The 10,943-nt window shown below is 40.3% G+C and overlaps 1 protein-coding gene across 1 annotated transcript in view; it reads left to right on the forward strand.

Moving 5' to 3' along the window:
- The window catches only part of OIT3 (oncoprotein induced transcript 3), a 34,746-nt gene extending 24,773 nt beyond the window's left edge, over window positions 1-9,973 (forward strand). The window contains exons 8-9 of the mRNA XM_036265528.1: window positions 4,967-5,066; window positions 9,302-9,973. Coding sequence (XP_036121421.1) covers window positions 4,967-5,066; window positions 9,302-9,472 — 271 coding nt within the window. The 3' untranslated portion in view covers window positions 9,473-9,973. The remainder of the gene's footprint in view (window positions 1-4,966; window positions 5,067-9,301) is intronic.
- Window positions 9,974-10,943: the final 970 nt, after the last annotated feature.

Consider the following 10,943-nt stretch of genomic DNA (forward strand, 5'->3'; position numbering starts at 1 on the left):
AACCATTTATTGACATTGTGGAGGTGAAAACTAGTGAGGGAGAAGGAAGTAAAAAATGACTGCAAGAGGTCTATCTAGGATGACTGCCTAGATGCCTTTAAGCAAGACAAAGTGATATAAGTAGAAAAGCAGATTTGAGGTTAAGATATTGAATATGATAATTCCAAACAATGATATTGAATTGTAAATGCCTGCAGGATGCCTAGAGAGAAGGTCAGTGGGCAGTTGGAAATGCATATCCGTTAGATCCAGGAACAAGGTCAGGACTAGAGATAAAAGAATCACCCTTTTGTGGTTGAAACTATGGGATTGATTACCCAGCTTAGAGAGAGCTGAGAAGTGGGAGAGGAGAGGAACTAGAAGCAGCAAATGTAGACTCCTGTTTTAAGACAATTGATAATGAAGAAGTAGTAGTAGGTGTAGGAGAAGAAAGAGCAAGTTTGTTTTTGTTAGCTTGTTTTATACAAAGGGGATTTTCATATTTCCTAAGGCTCCTTCAATTAAGAACAATGTGTGTCTCAAGGTACCGTTCGAAGCTCAGTAGTTATCACACCGTGTTCTTACATTCCCAGGATATGCACACTGAAACCCCACACTCATAGTGGTATCTCATCATTTCTTCTTTGCTCTCTATGTCGGGTGGGACATATCTCAGGTAGGGACAGGAGCTGCAGCTTGAGAAAGGGGATGGTCTAGTAAGACCGCCACAAGTGCATCTCCTGTCGTGCCCTTCACTCAATCACTGGCCCGACAGACTCTTTGAAACTTCTACTTTGCTTTTATTTCTCCAGATCTCTCACCACTGCTGCTAATAATCTCTTGCACATTGATTTTTGATCCCTAATGCACATTAGGAGCAACTGAGAAGCTTTTTAAAAAATAACGAAACCCCAACCTCATTCTCTCTCTTCCATTTTTACTGACTTAATTACAGCCCTTATTACCTTTCACCTGAACAGCTAACACTGCCTCCTAAATCTCAACTCTCAGCTCCATGGAGTCCCTGGGTATTCATTCAAAAGGAAAATACATATGCTGTCACTCCCCTGCTGAAAACTTTTTAATGGCTCTTGATCTCCTTTGCTTGGTAAATGTGACTGTTTACCAGCAGGAATGCTTCTGGTTTCAGATCCCTGTAGTCCTTTGGCATGTTTTTAGAATATGGAAAATGTGTCACTTTGAGCTGCTTTGGATGGCCAGCCACAGGTCTCACAGAGATCCCTCGTTCTTCTGATTTATTACCCTCTTAGAGTGGCCTCCAGAAAGTTTTAAAAGGAAAAATAGAAACATAATTATTTATTTATTTGTTTTTGTGACATAGTTAATGCTAAGTAGATTAGGAAATTGATACAGATTTGTATACAATAAATATACATATTTAAAGTGTACAGTTTGGTAAATTCTGATATATACACTCATGAAGCTATCATACCATCAAAATAGTGAACATGTCTCGAACATCAAGAGTTTTCTTCTGCTCCTCAGATTTACCCTTGCAAATATAAATGTATAATTATAACTCACCTACTGGGAAAACATGTAACCTGCAATCTCAATAAAGTTCTGAAGTTTATTTATATATTCATTATTCAGACTCTCAGTTAAGGACATGTTTTATTTTAGACAGTTCTAAGAAACTGTGCTATTTAATTTTCCAGCTTTCAGCGCATACAAAGCAGAAAAAAGAAAGCTGTGGAAGAAATTAAGATGCTTAAAAAGTAGAGGCAAGAACTCAAAAACACAGCTGTGTAGGCTTAGTAAACAGGAAATGAGTCCCGTCTATGGTACGGGACTACAGTGATGGTGCAAATGAGTGATCCCTCAAGATAAAATCCAGCTCTCAGCTTGGATCACTGTGCCTCACCCTCTGACCTCTACATTCTTCAGTTTCTGCTCATGCCAAAGGGAACTATGAGCAAGTCCCAAACTCTATTTTTCCTTACTCTCCTGACTCTGCACCTGCTGTTTCCTCTGCCTGGAATCTTCTTCCCCTTTTTTTCTTGAGTGATTTTTACTGGTCCTTCAAGATTCAGTGAGGTTGACTTCCTCCATGAAGCCTTCCCTGATTCCTTCCAAACGGAACTAGAAGTTTTCCTTCCCCTTCCTCTTCAATGCCTAGCCTATACTGAGCATCACTGAATTTTTGTCTAATAAATTACTGAATGAGCATTTATTGTAGTAGTGCAGAGCCCTTAATTAAACATAATGCAGTTTACTTACATTTATAAATTGTTTGATGATTCATTGTCCTCAGCTTAAATTTAAATGAGGCTGTTTTCCCCTGATATTTAACACATCTGATTCACCTCAGTCTTAGTTGACATATGCTCTGAGAATGCAAAATAATTTAATAACAGCCCAGGCAAAGTAGAATTAGAAAGTTAATCTCCAGAAAAAGAAACATATTGAATTCCAAAATAAAATATTGGACAACTTCTGGATAATCAATTTCTTTGGCTTCTCATATACCGTTGTCCTTTCTTTTAGTACATGAACTTGAAGCTGTCAGAACTAGCATTGTCTAATCACAGCAAACACCAAATCAAGAGCCAGAATTTGTCCTGGGTCTTAATTTGTAATGTGTTGCCCAAGAACAGCTCTTTTTGCCTCGTTTTCTCTTTTAAAGAAAAATAGTAGTATTTTTATTTATTTTAAAATTTAATAGTATATTTTATTTAACTAAATTTCTCCAAAATATTATCATTTCAACATCTAATCAATAAAAAATGTATTAGTGATATATTTTACGTGTCCTGCTAAGTCTTCGAAATGTAGTGTATACTATACACTATAAGCATATCTCAATTCCTTTTATTTTATTTTATTTTATTTTTAATTGCTTTTAGAGAAAGGAAGGGGGGAGAGAGAGCAAGAGAGAAGAGAAACATCAATTTGTTGTTCCACTTATTTATGCATTCACTGTTTGATTCTTGTATGTGCCCTGACGGGGGATCGAAATCGCAACCTTGGCACATCGGAACGATGCTCTAACCACCTGAGTTACCCATTCAGAGCCTTTATTTTATTTTTTTATTCCCAATTCCCCACCCCCTACTATTTTGAATCCCCTTTAGAGGTGACTATCTATTAGGCATTCATTAATATTTATGAAATCTAGTTAAAGAAAAGCCTTCTCTGTCCAATAATAAAGTACATGAATGCAGAATTCCTGCAATATTTTAGAGAAAGATAAATTGAAAATGCTGAGACATTTAGATAAAAGTGCCATTTTAATATTGTTACTATTATTACTATAAATATTAGATTATAAACTTCTTTATTTCAAAGACCATATTATTCACTTTTATAGCCTCTGCAGCACCCAGCAGAGTGTGCTACACAGATTAGATATGCAGTAGGGTTTTTCATAGAACATAATTGGAAGATGGTAGAAATTAATTTTACCTAAGGAAAAGAAGGAAAATGAATACATAAATGCAAGAAGTAACAGAAACACATTATATGTTTAGATACTCGTCAGTTCAGAGGAATAAGATAGTAGTAGTAATACAAGGCAAGTTTCCTTATTTTTTTTTATTTATTTATTTATTTTTAGAGAGAGTGGGAGGGAGGGAGAGACATATTGATGTGAGAGAGACACATCAATTGGTTGCTTCCTGCACGACCCTAACCAGGGCAGGGGATCGAACCTGCAACCCAGGCATGCACCCTTGACTGGAATGGAACCTGCAACCCTTCAGTTCGTGGGCTGACTAACCACTGAGTGAAACTGGTCAGGGAAAGATGCCTTATTTTTAAACAATTTTAATGGACTTTTAAACTGCACTGAAAGAGCAATTAACAATGAACCAGAAAGTGGTCTGTTAGCACATGGAGCAAGTGTCCAGTTTCACAGCCTTTTCTGTTTGATCCCCACTTTTTTCCTGGCCTGGTAGACAGGAACTATTAGGTATCCATAAAAAGAAAAATATACGCCCTGGCCGGTTTGGCTCAGCGGTTAGAGCGTCCACCTGCGGTCCGGAGAGACCCGGGTTCGGTTCCCGATAAGGGCATGTACCTCGGTTGCAGTTTGTCCCCGGCCCTGGTTGGTCATGTGGGTGGCGGCCACTCGATGTGTCCCTTTCACATCGATGTTTCTCTCTCTCTCTCTTCCTCTCTCTCCCTCCCACTCTGTCTGTACAAAAAATGGAAAAATGTCCTCGGGTGAGGATAAAAAAAAAAAAAAAAGAAAAAGAAAAATATACTTAGAAAAAAAAATTCATTTAGAATTCAGAATGAAAAAGATAATACAAGTAAGAGTAATAAATACTAAACTTTTGCCTCAAACTGGAGAGTCCATACTTCTTTTCCCCCAGCTGACCCTGATGTGAGCCTAAGAATTCACTTTCAGAAGTAGACCTAAGATTAAAACCCCCAAACCCTATGAAGCTACACCTGAGTATGACATTGGGAAGAGGAATTAAAACAATGTGGAAGCGAATGACTTTTCCCCAATAGAACCAGTTACTTAGTCTCTGAGAAACTTGAATTTTTATGCAGTTTTTTTGATGTACAAATTGGGGTTGGCTTATCTTTGAATCCCCTTTAGAGGTGACTATCTATTAGGCATTCATTAATATTTATGAAATCTAGTTAAAGAAAAGCCTTCTCTGTCCAATAATAAAGTACATGAATGCAGAATTCCTGCAATATATTACAAATGGAAATACAAAAGGTATTTTTGGAATAAATGTTGCTGTTGCTAATACTTCAATACATTGACTTAACAGGAGGTCCTTGTGCCCAGTCTGTGGGTACAGTGAGTGACAGATAGGACAGACAGTGCTAATAAGCAAGGCTGGGTCTGAAGGGAATTTCATTTTTCCTTCATTCTCGAAAAGCTTGAGTGCAGCCCAGCCTCCTCCACCCAGTTTCCCTGTCCTTGGACCAAACCCGCTGGAGTGGATTGTTTTTCCACCTCTGCTTAAACAATCAAGTCTTACGTGCTCTCCTGGCCTATTTTCAGCTGTGTTTCAGACGACTCGGTAAAGCAGTACACTTCACGGGATCACCTAGCAAAGCACTTCCAGGTCCCTGTCTTCAAATTTGTGGGCAAAGACCACAAGGTAAGCTGAACCCCACCCCCAACCCAACCACCTGAGCCTTTCTTCTTACTGTCTCAACTTGGTGACATTCTGGGAGCCCACAGTTACAATCTGTATTGCTTCTATAAAAGTGCCATAAAACTGGCCATCTATAAGCGTAACACCTTCATGAATGTCATAATTATCTGCCCTCTCCCAATAAAATAACTGTGTTTGTTCACAGAAAATACTATATGATCACAATTTTATTTTTTTAAATCTTTATTGTTGAATGTATTACAGATGTTCTTCATTTTTCCCCCACTGACGCCCTCCTCCTCACTCCCGCCCCCTCATGTCTTTTCCCACACTGTTGTCTGCATCCATTGGTTATGCATATAAGTTCTTTGGTTTATTTCTTCCCACCCCCCAACCCCTTTCCCTTTGAGGTTTGTCGGTTTAGCAACGAATTTGTATTTCTTAATGCCTTCACCTTTTTCACCCATTCCCCAACCCCCCTCTCATCTGGCAACCAACAAAATGTTCTCTGTATCTATAAGAATGTTTCTGTTCTGCCTGTTCATTTTGTTTGTAGATTCCATTGTTGATAGATATGTATTCATTCCCATTTAGTTTGTTCATATATTTTCTCTTTTTCTTCAAAAAGGCCCTTCATCATTTCATATAATAGTTTGGTGGTGATGAACTCCTTTAACTTCTTGTCTGGAAAACTATATGACCATCGATTCTAAATGACAGTTTTGCAGGATAGAGTAATCTTGGGTGTAGGTTCTTGCTTTTCATCACTCTGAATATTTCTTGCCACTCCCTTCTGGCCTGCAAACTTTCTTTTGAGAAATCAGCTGACAGCCTTATGGGAACTCCCTTGTAGGTAACTAACTGCTTTTCTCTTGCTGCTTTTAAGATTCTCTCTTTGTCTTGAACCTTTTGCATTTTGATGATGATGTGTCTTGGTGTGGGCCTCTTGGGGTTCATCTTGTTTGGGACTCTGTGTGCTTCCTGGACTTGTATGTCTGTTTGCTTCACCAAGTTAGGGAAGTTTTCTGCCATTATTATTTCAAATAGGTTTTTAATTTTTTGTTCTCTCTCTTCTTCGGGCACCCCCAAGATGTGAATGTTGGCATGCTTGAAGTTGTCCCAGAGGCTCCTTACACTATCCTCAATTTTTTGGATTCTTTTTTCTTTTTGCTGTTCTGATTGGGCGTTTTTTGCTTCCTCATATTCCAAATCGATGGTTTGCTTCTTGGCTTTACCTACTCTACTATTGAATCTGTGTAAATTATTCTTCATTTCAGTTAATGCCTCCTTCATTTCTGACTGTGCATCCTTCATTTCTGACTGGTCCTTGTTTATGCTCTTGAGGCCCTCACTGAGTTCATTGAGCATCCTTATAAGCAGTATTTTGAACTCAGCATCTGTTAGGTTGCTTATCTCCATTTTGCTTAGTTCTTTTCCTGGGGTTTTGTTCTGTTCTTTCATTTGGGACCTGTTTCTTTGTCTCCTCTTTTTGGCTGCCTCCCTGTGTTTGTTTCTGTGTATTATTTAATGAGAGGTATGGAGCTATCTGAAACCAGATGCTGCTTGTTTGAAAGAATTTAGGAAAACCTGAAGCAGGATCCAAAACAGGCCAATCCTATGGTGAAGCAACTGGCAACAGCTTGGGTGGGCCTGAAAGTTGGGTGGGGCGGGGCCTTAGGGAATCACCAGGGCAGGGCAACCAGTGTGAGCCAGGTTGCTGGAGTCCCAGATATGGCAACTGTCTGCTGCCCCAGAGAAGGGCTCACCAAAGAAACAAAGACCTCTGACAGCACGTCTGTCCCAGAGAAAGCCCCCTCTCCAGCCCTCGCTCCAGTGCCAAACAGCTCAGTTCTTTCCTGTATGTCTCTGGTGCCCCTCGAGCTGCCTCCCCTCCAAGCTCAGAGGCAGTGAGTCCGATAAGTCTATGCGCAGGCCCTTTAAGGAGCTGCCTGGGTCTCCAGCCTCCTCAGCCTCCTTGAGCCTCAATTCCCGCTGGTTTTCCCAGCCAGAAGTTATGGGGACTTCTCTTCCTGGTACTGGAACCCTGAGCAGGGTGCCTTGTGTGATGGGGACCCCTCAGTCCTCAGGGAGGACCTTCCCAACCGAGGTGTCCTCTTGATTTTTATCCGCCACACGTGGGTGTGGGACCAGCCCGTCCGCCTCTGCCCCTCCTACCAGTCTGGATGTGGCTGCTGCTTTAATTCCGTAGTTGTAGGACTTCCATTCAGCTTGGTTTCAGGCGGTTTTGAATGATAGTTTTCTGTAGTTTAGTTGTAACTTTGATGTGGTTGTGGGAGGACACGGTACCGCAAAGTATATGATCACAATTTTAAATCCTTGTGGGCAAGTATGGCTAAAAAAACCTGTGTGGTGGTCACATGACAAAGAATATGGACAGCCCTGGCCGGTTTGGCTCAGCGGTTAGAGCATCAGCCTGTAGTCCAGAGAGACCTGGGGTCGGTTCCTGCTAAGGGCACGCACCTCAGTTGCAGTTTTCCCGGCCCTGGTTGGGTCATGTAGGTGGCAACCACTCGATGTGTCTCTTTCACGTTGATGTTTCTCTCTCTCTTTCTCTTCCTCTCTCTTCTTCCCACTCTATCTGAACAAAAAACGAAAAAATGTCCTCAGGTGAGGATAAAAAAAAAAAAAGAATATGGACCGAAAATTCAAATAGTAAAATATTCTGTGAAAATAGTACTTGAAATGCCAATTAAAACAACTATATGACACTATTATATACATAATAATTTATAACAATTATAAATCACACTTGCAAAGTATACAGTGGCCCTATAAATTGGTACACTTTCTGAAAAGTTGTCTGACAATATAAAATAATAACCATAAAATCATCATATTCTTTTTTCTAAAAATTCCAGTTCTGGCAATGTCTCTAAAACAAGCAAAAGAAGAAAAACAAGACTTGTTGAAAGTATTTATAGAGCATTGTTTTAAAAAGAGTGGGGGGAAAAAAAGCCTTCAAACAGGGCTGCCATATATTAATTAGTGCAGTATTGAGCAGTTATTAAAATGGTACAGAAATATAGAAAAAGGAGATATGAAAAAACTTGTCATAACAATTTACATGCATATTGCATATGCTACATTTTTTTTAAAATATGTTTTTATTGGTTTTTTAGAAACACAGAAAGGGGGTGAGAGAGAAACATCAATGTGAGAGGAAAACATTGATCAGCTACCTCCTGCATGTCCCCTACTGGGGATTGAGTCCCAAACCCCAGCATGTGCCCTGACTGGAAATCAAACCAGGACCTCTAAGTCCATGGGACACACTCAATCCACTGAGCCACACCAGCCAGACATATGCTACATTTTTTTAAAAAATGGCCCTGGCCGGTTTGTTCAGTGGTTAGAGCATCGGTCTGTAGTCCAGAGAGACCGGGTTCGGTTCCCGCTAAGGGCATGTACCTCGGTTGCAGTTTGTCCCCGGCCCTGGTTGGGTCGTGGGAGTGGCAATCACTCGATGTATCCCTTTCATGTCGATGTTTCTCTCTCTCTCCCTCTCTATCTGAACAAAAAATGGAAAAATGTCCTCGAGTGAGGATAAAAAAAAAAATGTACATACATGGATACAGAGGCTATAAGTGACTATATATAGCAAGGTAATGTGGAACTTCTTTGTTTCAATAGAGTTTTTGAAACATTTCAACAAAAGGAAGTTAAAGAGACGAAAAATCTTTTTCACACTGCATTTAAGTCTATGATATCCTTTCCAGCTACATCACCATTCCAGATTGAGTGCTAACTATGATGGCTAATCCTGATCTTCCTCCTCAACAGGCAGCATGCTTTGGGAAGTCACTTATAGGAAGAAGCTTAGAGAAAGAACTTATTTTACACAGAAGTGCATGGGAAATGATGTTATTCCTCACCTTGGTGTGAGGAGCGAAAATGTTAACGTTATTAGATGTTGCCTTCACAGAGGTGTCTCCTGGTCCCGTCCAAGTGCATAAATTGTGGATGTGGGATTTTCAGTCTCCCTCAGGAGTCAGTGTGCTTGCCACATTACTAAATGTGTGAATTTGGGCAAGTTTCCTAACCTCTCTAGCTCTCAGTTTCCTCATCTGTAAAATGGGAGTGAAACCAGCTATCTCAAAGGGTTGTTTAGATGAAATGAGATAATATATATGAAACATTTGCTATAGGGTCTGGTTTCTAGAAGGTGCTCCACAAGCAATAGCTGTTACTGTTTTTAATTATAATTATGGTCTTTCCAGGAAGTATTTCTGCACTGCCGGGTCCTTGTCTGCAGAATGCTGGAGGAGCGTTCCCGCTGTGCCCAGGGCTGCCACCGGCGGATGCGTCGAGAGGCAGGAGGAGAGGACACTGCTGGTCCTCAGAGCCAGATGCTGACAGGCGGCCCAATCAGCATCGACTGGGAGGACTAGGATGCCCGAACCACCAACTCCTGGCTTCGGGCTGCCCACCCGTCTGGAACTTCTCCCCATACCCCTGAGAACATCAGTCAACACACTAGGACACTGCACTCCTTTAGACCTCATACTGTGGGTGTAAACAAACTCCCAGAACCCACTCACTCTGAGTCTGGCCCAGTGGGTCAGGAGAGGTCAGCTCACTGCTGACTGGCCTGACCTTGTTTGGGCTTCATCCTCCAAGGTGGAAAGCTATGCAGTCTACACAGAAAGCAGCTCACCCCATTCCCTCTGTTTCTTTTCTGCAATAAAACCCCTTGTATACATGTACAGTATAGGACCACTAAAATCAGACCTTGGGTATAATATTTCAAATTAAGAACTTAAAAAAATTAAATAGTTGCTTGAAACTATGACTTAAATACCCAATGACTCCTCAAATATGTAAATAATATTATACCCTGAAATTCAATTCAAATACAGAATAGTTACAGGGGATTTGGAAGTTTGTCAATATGTGTGTACTGAAAAATACTATTTGGTTTTTCTCTTGCACAGTATTTTTTTTAATGTTTTTATATTGTCTCAAGTGAAATATCTTCAATTAATGTGTTAATAAATTTATTAACATGCATTTAAGTGGTTCAATGACTGAACTGTAGGCAAACTTAAAATTTGGTATCATATGCCTTCCTACTTGGCATTCTCTGCCCTCTGATAAGACAACAGGAAAGGTATAAAATTATGCCATACTCTATTTTGTAGGCACTTAATAAATTTTATTAAAATAAATAGCATAAACCACAGAGATAAATGTTATCTGCAGTTAAATTCAGTTTCTTAATATGCAATTAACTTTATGGGTTTATGTAAGACTAGAAAACAGTTTTTTCTTCTTCTTCTTTTTAGAAATGCTACAATCAACAATTCCTAATGGAACCAGTAAAATTAACAAAAGGAAAGGAAAGGAGAAGGGGACCTCGATCAGGGTTTTGTTGACTTTTTCTGTAAGGGCCGAATGGTAAACACTCTGGGCTCTCTGGGCCATGCGGTCTTTGTCACAGCTCTGCTCCTGTAGCACAGGCGCTGCCGTAAACATGTGCGCATGGCTGTGTTCCAGTAAAATTTTACAGTAGCAGGTGCTGGGCCTGATTTGGGCCACAGGCTGTCGTTTGTCGACCCCTGACCTTAGCGGCCCTCAGTATTCACAGGGCATCAGAGTTGCTTTTATAAATTACCAATACAGGCAGACCTCAGAGATATTTCCAGTCTGATTCCAGACCACAATAATAAACTGAGTATCAAAAGCTAGTCATAATCTTTTTTCTGGTTGAAGGTCTTGCCTTCAATTTGTAAAAAATGCAACATCTATGAAATGCAATAAAGCCAAGTGCAATAAAAGGTGTGCCTGTAGGTAGGTACCACCCCCAGAGACTCTGTTTCTAGTGCTCCTCGGGTGATTCTAATTTGCCATCAGGGTCAAGAA

This window comes from Molossus molossus, unplaced genomic scaffold, assembly GCF_014108415.1.
Source record: "Molossus molossus isolate mMolMol1 unplaced genomic scaffold, mMolMol1.p scaffold_m16_p_17, whole genome shotgun sequence".
NCBI lineage: Eukaryota > Metazoa > Chordata > Mammalia > Chiroptera > Molossidae > Molossus > Molossus molossus.